We start from the raw sequence: 15,176 nt of genomic DNA on the forward strand, positions 1-15,176 counted from the left end.
TTCCGTTTCTGTGCTACCCCAGGCTCAACGATGATCCCTCCTCGCACCTCTTGGGGCAGGGCCCACTTTGGGAGAGAGGAGTAGTGATACTTCCTCAGGCTCCACCCACAAACCAAGCTCTGTCTGCTTGGGACACCAAAGTGAACTGCTACTCACAGCAGGTTGGGATATGATCACATGGGCTCCACCTCAGAGGGGTTTGTATATGTCCATGGGCAGGGCCAGAACAAGGCAACGGTACAATAAACAGCTCCAGCTCCCAGAGTCATGGGATATCAGAGTCTGCACTATTATTTTGTAAAAAGCCAATTGTTTCTAGCCCATATAACTGTGAAGAAAAGCCGAAAATGTGACCGTAGCTGATGCTGTGAGGGAGGGATGCAGCGGAGGGAAGAGCAGCAGCCATTAGAGCTGGGAAGTAAGCTGCCTGGCAACACACTCTGCACCAGAGCAGACCAGCCCCATTGCACCCAGGCTGGTTGGGGGGTTTGTGTTTGGATGCCCCACTGGGCATTGCAGGTTTGGCTCCTCCTTGGTGGGGGTCAGATAACCACTTGACCTCTGTTCCTCCCCTCTGGCCTTTTGGCTCCACGCGTCAGATTGGAGGAGGAAAAGATTGTAGGGTCTCCCGAGCAACATCCACTTGCATCACTAAAAAGAGTCGTCAGAAAATTGTGCAGCTCTTCATAATAGGCTCTTCTCTCTCCTTTCTGACATGCTGTGCTCAGCAGTGAAGTAGTTAATGTTGAAATATAACTCATCATAACTGGACAGCAGTGTTAACCCCCATTGAAAAGAATGCAGCCGTTTGTACGCTCAGTGCAGACTCAGGCAGACATCATCACACTTGGATCAAGTGTTTAAGGATTTCCTCACAACCGTAGCAGTTGAAGACTTTAAAGACTAGAAAAGGAAAGCGAAGGTTCTGAAGCGCAAGGCGACAGGCTCAAGATAAGTCACTGTCCTGGTCCAGGTAGAGTCTTGCCTGGCAGCAAAGAACATCAGAACGGCCATTCTGGGTCAGACTAGCTTAGGGTCCTGTCTTCTGGCGGTGCCCAGTGCCAGATACGTCAGAGGGAATGAACAGGAGAGGGCAATTATCGTATTGTCGTCCAGGCCCAGCTTCTGGCAGTGGAAGTTTAGGGACACCCAGAGCATGGGGTGTGTCCCTGACCATCTTGGCTTATAGCCATTGATGAACCTATCTGCCATGAACCTATCTAATTCTTTTTTAACCCCCTTATACTTTTGGGCTTCACCACATCCCCTGGCAAGGAGTTCCACAGGTTGACTGTGCCTTGTGTGAAGAAGTACTTCCTTTTGTTTTAAATCTGCTGCCTCTTAATTTCACTGGGTGGCCGCTAGTTCTTGTGTTATGTAAAGGAAGACTGTAGGGGTGGGGAGAAGCGCACACTCCACCATGCTAAGGCATAGTGGTGCAGGCCTGGGAACGATTGTGCCCCCTGAGACACAACCTCTCCCAGAGATGTGGTGAGGCACTGTGGCCGCTTACTGCTCCCACTGCAAGGCTGGTGAAATACAACCGAGACCTGTAAGTGGCCGGCTGTTTCTGCATCCAGGTCCCTTCCCTGAGGAACCGCTACCATTGAGTTTGTACATTGGAAGAGTGATGTGACTAATTCTGTTCCTTGCAAACTAAGGATTTGGTTTTGCCCCCCGCCAAGGGAGGGCAGCTTAATTTCCAGCAGGGGCCTATATAGGTAGAGGCAGAATGGTAGACACACTGGATCATTGCGTTCCTTGGATTCTCTGCTCCTGCCCATTTAGAGGCTGTGACTGCCTACTCCGGGTTCCTCCATTGAAATGGTAGATTGCACTGGTGCACCCCTGTTCCTGGCTGACTTTGTCACCAGGATCGCTTAGCTTGCAGATCGTAGACAGTGAATTTAACCTTTGCTCACTTCACCCACGAGTTCTCAAAACCCACTGATGTAATGTTCGTTTTGTCCGTGTTTGTCCGACCGGATCCATGGACCCGTCACCCAGGTAGCCCTTTCTGGTGGTTAGCAGGCCAGCCAGAAGAGATGGAGATGGCAATGGGGAAGGCTGGGTAGTGAAGAGACTGGGAGAGCAGGATCTGCTTGGTCCACAAAACTGTACCGTATAATTTCCTATAGAATAACCCTGCCTTTAGCACCCCCCTCTGTGTAGGATGGTTGTTGGACTGTCTCTCATTGCTGCGCTCTTTTTCCATGGTTAGAGTCTGTGTGTGTGCAACACCTTCTTCCTTACCCTGCTCCTGCATGTTCTCCTGAATAACAATATGCTAACAGGTAGTTGGTTTGTCAGTATCTCTGCTTCGCCCTGGCCAGCCCCTCCCAGGGACCAGTGTTATTGTCCAAGCCGGGCAGTGTGTGCCTTGCCTTTCCCGCCTACTCCTGTATCTCTCTGGGGTGACTGTATCTTTGGACAGTCCCACACTCCCCCCCGTGTGTGCATTGTGCTGCCTCTTCGGGGGGGGGGTGTTCCCCCCCCCCACTTACAGTGTTTCTCCCTGGACACTGCCTCGTCCTCCAGGATGCCTGCAGCGGGCTCTGCACCCCGCACCCCGCCGAGGACTGTCTCTCGCCTTAGAAAATGGATGGGTTCTTGCTGCTCCTCCCCACACCCACTCTCCGTGCAGCGTGTCTCTCTGCCCCCCCCCCCCCCACCGCCCCCACAGGGTGTGCGCGCCACTGGCCCCCCCCCCCCCTTATCATGTGTGTCTGTCCCACCCCCGTGTCACGCTCTAGCCCCCACGCACGGGTCGGTGTGTGCCAGCCCCCCCCCCCCCCCGTGCACAGTCCAGCCCGCCTGTGCTTCCTCCCCGGTGGCGTGCGTCACCCCCCCCCCCCCGTCCGTCCGTCCGTCTGTCTGTCGGTCCCTGCAGCGTTTCCCTCCGTTCACCCCCGTGCCGGCCGCCCCCCCCCCTTCCCGCGCAGTGTGTGTCACTCCCCCCCCCGGCGGGGTCCCCCCCCGCTCGCTCTGCCCCCCCCCGGCGGCCCCCCCTTCCCCCGGGGCCGGGAGTGACGCGCTCCGCAGTGCCAGCCCCTCTCCGCGGGCAGCAGCTGGTTGTCAGCCGCTCCGGAGCGCGCCAGGCCGGGCGTCCCCTCCCGTCCCCGTCCCCGTCCCCGACCCCGCAGCGAGCCGCCGGGCGGGCCCCAGGCGCTGCACCGGCCCCGCAGCAGGTAGGCACCGGGCCCGGGGGGGGGGCCGGGGCGCTGCGGGGGGGGGGCCGGGGAAGGGGAGGGGGGTGCACAGCGCAAATCCCAGGCGGGGCTCGCGGGGGGGTGCACAGCTCTCCCCCCCCCCCGCTTGGGCAGAGAGAGGGGGGACACGCCAGCTGTGGGGGGGGGGGCCGGGGGGCAGGCCTCGCTCAGGGGCCACCTGGGGGTGTGGGTGAAGGGAGTTCGTTGGGGGTGCGGGCACCGCGGTCGCGGCTGGTTGGGGGGGCGGGGGGGGGCCATGGGGGTGAGTGGGAGGGCGCAGGGGCCAGTGGGAGTTGGGGGGGTTGTTGTGGGGGGGCCCCCACAGGTCACGGAGAGTCACAAGGGTTTGTCGGGGGCGGGGGGGTGCACAGGCCAGTGGGAGTTGCAGGGGGTTGTTGGGGGTCGCTGGGAGTTGGGGGGTTTATTGGGGGGTGCACAGGTCGCTGGGAGTTGGGGGTTTATTGGGGGTGCACAGGTCGCTGGGAGTTTATTGGGGGGTGCACAGGTCGCTGGGAGTTGGGGGTTTATTGGGGGGTGCACGGGTCGCTGGGAGGTTTATTGGGGGGTGCACAGGTCGCTGGGAGTTGGGGGTTTATTGGGGGGGGTGCACGGGTCGCTGGGAGGTTTATTGGGGGGTGCACAGGTCGCTGGGAGTTGGGGGTTTATTGGGGGGGGGCACGGGTCGCTGGGAGGTTTATTGGGGGGTGCACAGGTCGCTGGGAGTTGGGGGTTTATTGGGGGTGCACAGGTCGCTGGGAGGTTTATTGGGGGGTGCACAGGTCGCTGGGAGTTGGGGGTTTATTGGGGGGTGCACAGGTCGCTGGGAGTTGGGGGTTTATTGGGGGGTGTACGGGTCGCTGGGAGTTGGGGGTTTATTGGGGGGGACGCACAGGTCGCTGGGGGTTTATTGGGGGGCGCACGGGTCGCTGGGGCCGGCTGGAGGAGTGTGCTGGGACGGGGTGCGCTGGGTGCATGTGCCCAGCCCCGGCCGGGCCAGGCGGTGCGGGCGGAGGGGTGCGCACGGGTGCGGGGCTGGCGGCGGGGCTGGGTGCAGCGTGGAGGGGAGCCGCGCTGGGGGGGCGGGGGGGTGCTCGGGCGGGGCGGGAGCAGGGCTCTGCTGGGGTGAGTCTCTGCCCTGCCCGGCCGGGGGGGGGGGGGCGAGGAGCAGCGGCCGGGCCTGCCTGGGGGCACGGGGGGCGAGGGGCTGCCTCGCGGGGGGCGGGCGCCGGGCCGGTTGCGGTTGCACGGGGGGCGGATGCACGGTTCGGCCCGGGGCTGGCAGGTCGCGCGGTCCCGTTACTGGCGGGGGGGGGGGTGGGGGGGTGTTGCCATTTTTAAACTCCCCCTCGAGGTTCTGATTCCATCTGCCCCGCTTTCAAACCGAAGGCGGCCGGCGGGTCCCCCCCGCCCCCCCCAGCCGTACCCCGCTTTCCTGGGAAGTTCTCATTAGCGGCTCTAATTAGCATTATTCCTGGAGAAAGGTTAAGGTTAGGGCGTCCTTCCCCGCTCGGGAGAGCAGCCGCCCCCTTCCCCGGAAGAGCACAAAAGCACAGAAAGAAAGTGGGAGGAGGCAGATCAATGGGGGAAGCTACAGACCCATTAATTCACAGGGAACCTTTCTCCCTCTCGGAGCCATCGATTTCCCCTTTCCCTGGTGCAGAGGGCACAGGCATAACAGCACACTGCACCTAGAAGGGGGTCTGGGCTCTGACATTTCCCTGTCTCTGTGCCTGATTTTCCTCCCCTTTCCGGGGAGGGATTGTGCTGGAAATAGCTTTCTCCCTAGAAGTAAAGCCCTACTTATGGGTCAATCCCTGCTTCATGCTGAAACCCCCGTGTACCAGCGCCCGAGCTATTTACACACATGCTCAGACAGATTTGCCTTACTGATCTGTTTATTTACATACAGTTGGATCCCTACAAATGGAAAGAATGAAACTTCCTTCCTTGCAGAGAGAGCACACATTTCACACTGCATCTGAGACACACCTGTGCGTGCAGATCCTACCTTCCAGATAACCTTAGAAAGAAACCAACAGCCCTTCTCCCATGAATGCCCACATCTGTGTTACAAATAACACCGTCGATGTTAAACCTTAGCCTTCCTGTGCTTTGCACCTTTAGGCAGCCTGTTCATTTCCTGTATTTGGCTCATTGTACAATGGAAACAGGCTAGCCCATTTCACTTCTCTCTCCGGCACAGCCTAATATTCTCTTGTCTTGGTGGCAAACGGGGGCGGGGTAGGGGGAAGGATTATTGGATTCTGGTTTTGCCTTGTTTGCCACTGGAATGAAAATATAATCACCACAAGGTTGCTATTGGATTATATGTTATGCAAAAAATATGTTTTCACAAAACTTTCAGTTTGGGTCTAGATTTGACCTGGCAACATCCCTTTAATATCATATACTCAAACCATCACATTTTGTATACATTTTTACTGTGTCCATGGAAGACTAACGTGCCGTTTCATTCTGAGTAATTTATGGGCTAGGAGGCTTAATCATGTCCTCTCATATAAAATCAAATGCTTGTTTGATTTTGACCAAGTTCTGTTTCCATGAAGGCTGATCGAAGACTTGCACTTTCAATATGGTATTCAGAAATATATAGTGATAATAGTCTCTGGCAGTAGCTGTGGTTGCTTGGCAAATTCATATCCCCCCCACCCCCACCCCCGTATTCTAGCCCAGTGGGTTTTTTAAACCTTTTTTCATTTGCAGCCCCTAAAATATTTCAAATGGAGGCGTAGACTCCTTTGGAAATCTTAGGCATAGTCTGCAGCCTGCAGGTTGAAAATCACTGTCCTACACCCCTTGTTCAGCACCTCCCACATGAACAGCAAGAGCACCTGAAGATTTCACCCAACCTGGAGGGCAGAAATTCAGAATCCGTTGCACGAATGCCTGTTCCTCCTTGCCTTGGGTAATGCCTAGGTGGGCTGGTATTGTTTAGTAACACTTTCTTTTGGGTCTTTTTCCCCAGAAGAAAAGAACGATTTTAGGAGGGAGGGAAAACATAAGGCAACAGAGCTCATGAATATTCCCTCTTCATGTAAAATATTCTGCTAGTCTCTTCTCCCCTGATTTTGAGAACTAATAAGAAAAGAATTCTTATTTTTTCATGTTCCTAGCAAGGGCTAAGCAGCTTCTTCCCCCTTACACCCTAGAAGAGAATTGAGCTTGTGTGATGGAAAACAACAGGATTTATTGTAAATAAGAACTCTAGTCTACCCGCTAGGAAGGGCGTTCAGACTATAATGTTGGCTTGGTTTGTAATGTATAGAAAGAGGCACCATAGCTCACGGTTTCCTAACTCTGCAACTGAATTGAAATCAGCAATGGTCTGGGTTTCCTGCTCTGTGGTGCATTATTTGGCTGCTACAAGATCCACTGCCTTTGACCTGAAGAGTTTTATCTTATTATTAAGCCTTTCTGTGAACTGAAGTGGTTAAGTGAGGGTCAGTTGTGGTTCAGTACCTTCTTGGCATGCTCAGAAGGCTGTGTTTAATGCTTGCTGACATGGAGATGGGGCTACCCCCTTTTGGTAGAGTATTGCCCAAGACCGATACTACCTTTGAGGTTGCCAGCAGGAGGTGCCATGCTCCAAGACAATGTTTTGGTAGCCTTCTCACCGCGAAGTACAGTAAGGTCTTGTGTATCGGTTAAGCAAGGGTAGGCAACCATGCCACATTTACTTGATTCTAAAAAGGTAGCTGTCTCTACTGTGAAACAGATACTGGTATATGGTGACTGTGGTTGTCACCTGTTTGATGCAGGTTGAACAATTGATATTTCCAGTAAAGCAAACAAGTCATCACCCTAGGTTTTGGTTTCTGCATCCCACAGAAAGAGCAGGCCCGCATGGTGTGTCATGGCAAAAAAGGAGGGATACACTTCTAAATAAAACTGGGTAACCTCAGAAAGAAAATAACAAAAAGTTACAGTTCTCAGAGCCTGGAAAATAAATCGAGATAGAGAGGGTGTAACAGACTTTGGAGGCACTTACAGACCAGTTCCAGAGAAACTGAGCCTACCTGTAAAACAAGCAGGTTACAGATATCGCTTGCATTTATTTACAAGCCATGGTTATAAGAGCAGCCTTCCTACCCTGCTCCGTCTCAGCCTGTGGTGCGGAAGGTTTGTCTCTACTGAAGAGAAAAAGGTTATTCATGAAAAAGGGAATCATTGTCTGGTGATTAAAGCATAAGATGGAGTCGTGCGATCTAGGTTCTGTTCCTAGATCTGCCACCCATTCACTCTGAGGACTTCAGCAAGTCTCTGCAGCTGTTGGTGACTCAGTTTCTTCAGCTCTGAAATAGGAATAATACTTTTCTAATTCAAAGAGAAATGGTGGGGCTTAAAATTGATGAATGTTCACAAAGTGCTTGAAGATTCTTGAATGGAAGGGACTAGAGACACACCACGTATTATTAATATTGCACATGGTTATCTTTTGCTAACTAGAATACGTTGTATGTTGAGGCCAAATCCGTCTGTAAAGCAGATGTGACTATTGGACTGGAGATAAGAGGGGTAGTGATGTTTTTCCAAGTCCCTTGCTGCGCCTGGAGTCCTTGTTCAGATATTCGGGTGTGGCCCTGTGAATGTACCTGACAGGCACTTGCTTTGCCTTTCAGAAAAGAAGCTGCACGAATATTCCATGACCCCTAATCATTCAATCCCATGAACGCTAGAAATGAAGCGAAGGAACTTTACTGCAATGTGAGAAGATCTCTCCTGAGAGCTGGAAAGGGGAGGGACAAAGGGGTGGGAGGGAGGAAGGTTAGGTTAGGAAGGAGAGGGAGAGAGAGAGAGAGATTGTGCTAGCTGGTTAGGGCAGCTGCTGTTGCTTTCATCTGTGTCATGACTGGCATGGTACGGGTGAAGAGGCGGCAAAGCTGGAGCCAGGCTGTGGTAATGGATTATGTTCTTTTTTAATGAAAGTTTTATTTGAAGTTTGTTTACAGGAAAGAAGAAATTAGCAGAGGGAATTCTCCTGAGAATCCAGAGAGGAAAAGAATGAGCTGCCTGACTGGCAAGCTGAAAGGGAGTGGAAGGGCAGATAATATTTACCGTATTGCTCTGAATTGTAGCTGGTGCTACTGTTCAAAAATGGCACTTCATCTGAGGGGGCTCCAGTAAGCGCCTCTCCTGTCCAGGCACAGGATTGGCATTCGGAGCAACATTAAGAGGGGATTTTGCAGTAGATATTTTGAACTTGCTTGTGTCATTAGTTTGACACCATGCTGTGTATTGGGGTGCACAAGCCCCACATGTGCTGCAGCCTGCAGACAGAAAAATTATACCTTTTGTCCAAGCTGAAACGTAAGCTATTACTGGAGTCATCGCTGGGAAAAAGAGCTGTAGGGCATTGTTTGGGTGGGCCTCACATCACCGGGATCTTCGCTGGCATAAAGAGGACACTGCCAGGAGTCATTGCTGGCACTGGTAGGGCACTGTAAGAAAGTCACAGAGCTCGGGGCCTTATTTGCTTGGACAGGATATTCTGATGAGGAAGTTTGCACTGGTGGCAGTTGGAATACTAGTTAGTAGTGACAGGACATTGCTAACGGGCATCTTAAACTGCTAAAGCCATGACTTGCATTAGCCAGGCAGCACGGGAGGCAGCTACCTCTCGCAGCCATGACTCTGGCCTTTGTTGCAGAGTAGGGAAGGACTGGAAGATCACGGAGGCATACGCAGCCCCCAGGGCCGCACTGTTGGGTGTTGCTGTCAGGAACTTCCCATGGGCCATTGCGTGTGGTTGTGATGCGACCCTGTTCACACTGTTTGCTTTGGGGGCGGAGGGGGACGTATTGATTGGACACTATCAAAAGGCAGTTCCCATTGCGGGGTGTACAGGTGGTATTGATGGGTTACTGCTGTGCGGCAGGTCACACTGCTAGATCTGCACGCTGCAGAAACGGGGCGCTGCTGCCAGGAAGTTAATCCTGCTGGAGTCTTTAAATAGAAGTGCTCTTGTTCTTCCACTTAGTCTTGTGCAGCAGGCCCAGGCTGAAAAAGGTGCAGAGATAAGCATCGACTTAATGGAGGAGGATGCCTGCCTTTGCATGGTTTGCACCTCAGGAGTATGCTCTTTTTGCTGATAGGTCATGTTAGAGACCGCCAAGCATGCAATGAGTCTTATTTGCCTTCAGTCATTTATAGCCGGGTCAGTTTCTTGCTGGATACCCAAAGCATTAATTTACCCTAGAGAGAACAAGCCAATATATTGTACAGAGGGAATTTTATATATAAACACAGCATTTGATGATACATGGATAGGAAAGATGCTATATGTACATGTGTGCCTAAACAGACATACATGCTAGAGCCCTGTATCCTTGCGGGTGCTGAGACAGGGCAGTGGCTCTGGAATTTGCACCTTACGGGTATTTTCATTCAGCCCTGCAACTTGCACTCTGGGCCCAGGCCTTCTCTCTATGCTGACTGGCCAGATGGCAAGCTGCGGGCCGGAGGAGACGTGGGCATTTAGTCTGTCCTATTAAGATTACTGACCCAGGTTAAGTTTTGTAAGGCGGCCCAGATAGCATGGCGATGGTATCTTTACAATAAAAATACATATAGTTTAGCAGTGGAAGATCCCCTTTCAAGTTCAGTTCTTATGTAAGTGGTATGTCTGTACCGAGGGGAAAAAACCCAACCAAGCAAACACCACCACTCGTGGCAGCGGGTCTCAGAGCCCGGGTCTATGGATATTCCGAGTTAAAAGTAGCAGTGTAGACATTGCTGCTCTGGCTGGAGCTTGGGCCCAGTGGATCTCAGAGCCCAGGCAGGACAGTCTCCACTGCTATTTTTAATGCTGTAGTAGGAGCTCTGTGTATCTGGATTTGTAGCACCAGGCTTGGACACTCACTGCCACAGGGTTTTGTATTTTTTTGCAATGTAAACATACCCTACCCATCATGAATCTAAGGGTATCAGATTAAAACTTTCATTAGAGAATATTTAAAGTGATAGAACACATGCATTGCTGCATACACATGCTAAATACCCCAGCCATGTCACTTGATGTTTGTCAAAAGTGATGTTTTAACCATGAATTGCAAATGAAGATGGAGAAAGAGTAGTGTAGATCTTAGAGCACTTTTTCTTGGCATTTTGGCTATTTACCTGGAGTGTGTCCTGCTGAACCGAGCTGCCGTAGGTTTGTAAGCATGGGCCAGGCTTCTGACTGGGTTCTATTTGTGTATGTCGGTGCGTGGTGGAAAGCTGCCTGCTGTAGCACTGTCATGTGAGCATGAGTGGGTCTGTGTCCCTCTAGTGTGAGTGTGCACGTGTCTTTAGTAGAAGCCTCCCAATGCAGCTCTGCCCTGTGTATGGTTTTATGAGTGCGCCGGCTGAGGCTGTACAGAAGCTGTAAATTCCAGGAAACTCCCTCTGAGGCACAACTCAGTGAGGAGGGGGTTGGGGAGGAGGAGCAGTCTAAACCTAGCAATTCCTGCCCTGAGTGAACAGATGTCTCTGCAGGGACAAGGAAGGAAGAAAGTTCAAACCTGTTCTTAAAGAAGTTTGTTCACAATTTAAACAAACAGGTCAGCCGGAGGCAGAGCAGCTTTACAAGGTACAGGTGCTGGTTGGAAGGGCTCTCCCTCGGTGCAAGGAAGAGGAGTGGGGATTGGTGTTTTCCCAGGGCCCAACTGCTGGAGGGAAACAAGTTACAAGCCCTTGAAAGGTTGTTTTAAATGCCAGGGTAGAACAGTTAAAGCGGACGGTGGCTCGGCCTGTGTTCGGCGGTTGTAGCCCACAGCTTTGGATGGGAAGGAAGAGGAGGAAAGGCAGATAGAGGAACCATTACAGGGTGTGCGTTACACATCGCCATGAAGGAGGCACACATAGCACTGGGGGTGCACTGCTGGGGCCTCTCTTTGGAAGGGCCACCTCTCAGGGGTTCCTTAGCTCCTCCTTTCATTCAGGATCTCACTGCTGCCGATATGATGATTTTGAAATCCAGTGGCTGACCTTTTTGGCTCTGGAAGCTATCCAAGGGCCATGGCTCGAGGCACAGTAAAAGGTTAGAAAGGAGGGAGAGAGAGAATGTCCTTTCAGTTGTGGGAGTGGGAGAGGAATTTAATCTATGCCATAGGAAAGGCAGTGGCGTTGCTGGGTGAGGGTGTCCATGACTCCTGAAATGGCGCGTTCCCTCCTCAGTGTTGGCGGTTTTTAGAGTGGCAGGACTAGGGAGGAGAGAGTTATTTGTAATAAAAACCACAGGCCTCACTCTGGCTGCACATTGCAAGGGTGCATTTCACTTTATCATGGTTATGCATGTGGTTCATTCACGCCTGTACCGGAGAGTGGAAAAGCCTCCAGGTCACATCTTGGCTTAACCAACTCCATGGGTTTTTCTCCACTGTTAGACATCCCTTCCTGTAGAGGACCCAAGAAAAAGGGGTCACTATTCCCCCTCAGTTCCTATTTGCATCACTTTATGGTGGTGTTGAGGCTTCTTTGGCATCTCTGGCCCTAGCCCTGCTGAAAAGACCCAAGAATCTGCAGGCAGACCCAAGGGCCTGTGAAGCCCTTGAAGAGTCCAAGCCTCATGCTGAAAGCCAGAGGTTAAGCTGTTAGGCTGCAGATTTTTAGGCCCTGTCCACACTACAGGCACATCCTCTGCTGCTGTTCATTGACATAGCTCCATGGAAGTCAGTGCTGCTCTGCAACCTTTTTTTAATCAGCAGATGATCTGTCCTGACCCTTCCTGCTGTGTGAGAGAAATGGTGGCTGTGTTGGTTTGGTTGGGGGCACGTTTTTTGTTTTTAAACAACGTTCAGTCTAACACTTTTCAAAACCATTTTAACAAAGTCACACCCTATCTGCGCCACCCGCACAACCGTTTATCTGCCATGGACACACTATCGTGTCGATGGAGATTAAAGGGTAAACTCCAGGGTGCAGCCATCCGCTCCTACAGGATGCGAGCTCTTTCTAATTGTCCTCAATTACAGACTCTGCCATTCCTCAGGCACGTCTTCAAACAGGAAGCAGAGCACTGGTGCTCTCCACAGGGGAAATGCTACCTAGCCCAGAGCACGCTGGGAAGGGCTATTTTCAGTGTCCCTGAATGCCAGGTGAACATGTTTCTCTGGGGGTGCAGGAGCTGTTGCACCTCCAAAGGGATGTGGTCAGGAACTTCAAAACCAAAAGCAGATTTAACCTTTCCCTGTTTGCTTTAGGATGAGACATCGGTGAGCAGCGAGGATTTTGATATGAATGACTCCACATGGATCTCAGCTGAGCAGCATCTTAACTCCAGTTTGAGCCCCCGTCAGGGTGAGAGCATGCGCAGCCCTCAGAATCTCCACAGCCCGGAGGAAGGTGAGTGTCCCCGGTTTCCATGAGGCTGTCCTGGTCCAGCTCTCAGCATGGGGCAGGGAAGGAGGAACGGCACATCTTTTGCAGAGGCTGTTTTTAAATCCCTCATTAAACTTTAACAGCTCCATTTCGATCAGGTATCCCACCTGTGGGATGGATTTCATATCAGCACGTGCACAGGGACTGTCCTGAAGTCAGACCCCTCCTATTGGTACCACATGGAGTTAGTGTACTTTCCATACCTCCCAGTCCTGCTGGTACCTGTCTGGTGATACTCCGTTGCAGGTGTTGGTTGTGAGAAGGTCTCTGTGTTTTGCGGGATTGCAGTGTGGTTCGAAGTTTTTCCATGAACCCAGATGTTGCAGAAAGAGTCCCGTATTGCACTAAGAGGCAGCGGAGTCAGTGTAACATGCACTGAACGCATTTGTTCCTAGAGATGAGCACAGCGGCAGGGCTAGAATCAGAAGTTACATTGCAGACAAGATCTGAGAACTGATTTAATCTGCCACGGAGCGCTCACTCTAAGATGCGGGAGGTGCAGAGGGACGGACAAAGGAGTATGGTGAGGCCCGGGGATATAGGCTTCTCAGCCAGAAGCACTCATTTGAGTTACACATTTAGGAGCGTTTTTGATCCCCAAGAAGGAGCTGGCTATGATGAACGGGACGCACGGGAGAGAAGTGGGGGTATCTGTCTAGGTAGTGCAGGTAATTACGAAGGGTCAAAGTTGAGCAGCATGGAATGTGTGGGAGGAGGCCGGCTGGCAAGGAGGGGTGTTGTGTTAGCTTTAAAAAAGTAAATAAGGGGTGGAAGTCTGAGTTCAGGTCAAAGTTCATCTCCATGGTGTTCGAATGGGAGTCAAACTACTGACTCTGCCCAGTTCTCAAATGGTTGAATCCCTCATTGTCTCCAGAGGCCTCTGCGCAGAGGCAGTTTGAGAGCTGATAGGAAGCGGATGGATCCTGGGATAACTCAGATCAAGTTAGTAGTGTTGCTTTAAGAGGAGGGGCTGGAAAAGCACCCTATATTTCAGGAAAGAAAAGGCTTTTGTGCCTGGCCTATCTCCTTGCCTGGCTTCTAGCTGCTCATGGCCGGGGGCAGAGTGTTGGTGCTTCCCTCCACTCATACACACTGGGGCAAGTTTGGTTTATGTTGTAAAGCTGCTGTTTTTAAACATGGCAGCACCGCCGAGGAGGCTTACTGCTGCCTGCGTGGGGATGTGAAACCAGCTTGCTCCTCAGGCTGTCCCAGCGTCAGACAGTCTAGCACTTCTCCCCTTCTGACTACCTCGCTCAGCCCAGTTGTAGCCCTGTAGGAGGAAGGGCCCACTGAGGTTAACGTAGCTTGTTGCCATCCCACTTCTGAAGTGCCGCTTAGAAGGATTTGGCTGCTTGGTGTCCCCTGTTGCATTCAGTGCTCCATTCTCCAGCATGCACTGCCCTCCTCACCTATGGTTCCACGCTAGTGTTCCTCTACATCCGCTGCACGTTGCAGCTCTGCGGACAGAGAACGTGGCCCAGCCCACGGTTGATTATGCAGCGCTGGACTCCATGCCTGTCATTCATGAATGATCTAGAATGAAATACTTTGGATCCCTTTCCCCAACACTGCAGTAGGCAAAAGGATAATGATTTAAGCAGCAGCTTAAGTGTCCCAGCAACCCAAGATTTCTTCACTGAGGCTAAAGTAAAGTACTCTCTCCCCACCTACTCTGGAAATTAGAGTGTGAATTTCATGGGAATAACACTTCTTTCTCCAACGGGGAGTAGCCTCTCTCGAGAATGCATAGTCCACAAAAATCTCCACACCTCGGAGGATGGTGAATGCTCCTTATTTTTGTGGTGCAGGTCTCAGTAGAGGGCAAGGGGAAGAAGGGCTGCAGATGATCGGCAGGGGAGGTCTATAATCACTCATTAAACTGTTCCATTTCAATCAGGCTCCACACGTAGGGTTTCTGCCTAGAGAAACCCTCTCTTGGTTTCTGTAGCTTCTTTCATTAGGTACAGGGCTGAACAGAGTTTAAAATGTTCATTTGATTTCTTCGTCCCTGTCGAGTCTGTGCACATGCCTCAGGGGTGCTCTCGTATGGGTCGGGGGAGGAAGAGAAAATGAGTAGGAGTAGCAAATCGGAGGTGATAGAGAGAGAATAAGCATGCTGGCTGTGGAGTTACTGACAGCAAGGACCCTTTAATTGAAACCAGATCATCGGGGTCTCCTTTTGACTGGCAGATATGGCATTTAATGGGAATAAGTAAGAGTTAGGGATGGTTTTGTATTTCGAGTGAATACCAATGGCCCGTATCACATGCTGAAGTGAGTTTTAGGATGCCACCTGGTACCACTGGGATGGAAGGCTTTGGGCCAGTCCAGTTACCCGCAGCACCAAGGACTGAAGCAGCCAGAGGGTGTGAGGAGAAGGGCTGAGAGGGAAGGAATGAAATGATGCTCCAGCTAGAGGGGAGACAACAGAAGTGAGGAAGATGTGCTGGTGGGAGGAATAGTCCAGGAGAGCAGCTGCTGGAAGTGGGGGGGATATGGAGAAGAAAGTGAGGCTTAAAGAGAGAGAGAATTTAGTGAGCCACAGTTTTTAAATTGTGTCCATTCCTGGGAGTCCTGGGGGCCAAGGGC

At 52.0% G+C, this 15,176-nt stretch overlaps 1 protein-coding gene across 2 annotated transcripts in view; it reads left to right on the forward strand.

Moving 5' to 3' along the window:
- Positions 1-15,176, forward strand: part of NOL4L (nucleolar protein 4 like) — a 91,082-nt gene that overhangs the window by 49,925 nt on the left and 25,981 nt on the right. The window contains exons 1-2 of one of the 2 annotated variants that reach the window (XM_067553964.1): positions 10,697-10,797; positions 12,410-12,551. In XM_067553964.1, the coding sequence (XP_067410065.1) occupies positions 12,443-12,551 (109 nt within the window). In that variant the 5' untranslated portion in view covers positions 10,697-10,797; positions 12,410-12,442. Of the gene's footprint in view, positions 1-10,696; positions 10,798-12,409; positions 12,552-15,176 lie in introns of those variants that run through there. The other variant, XM_067553965.1, reaches the window with a different exon arrangement.

The sequence above is a fragment of the Emydura macquarii genome, unplaced genomic scaffold (genome assembly GCF_026122565.2).
Source record: "Emydura macquarii macquarii isolate MOO-44397 ecotype Brisbane River unplaced genomic scaffold, CSIRO-AGI_Emac_v2 contig_1483, whole genome shotgun sequence".
In the NCBI taxonomy this organism is placed as follows: Eukaryota; Metazoa; Chordata; order Testudines; family Chelidae; genus Emydura; species Emydura macquarii.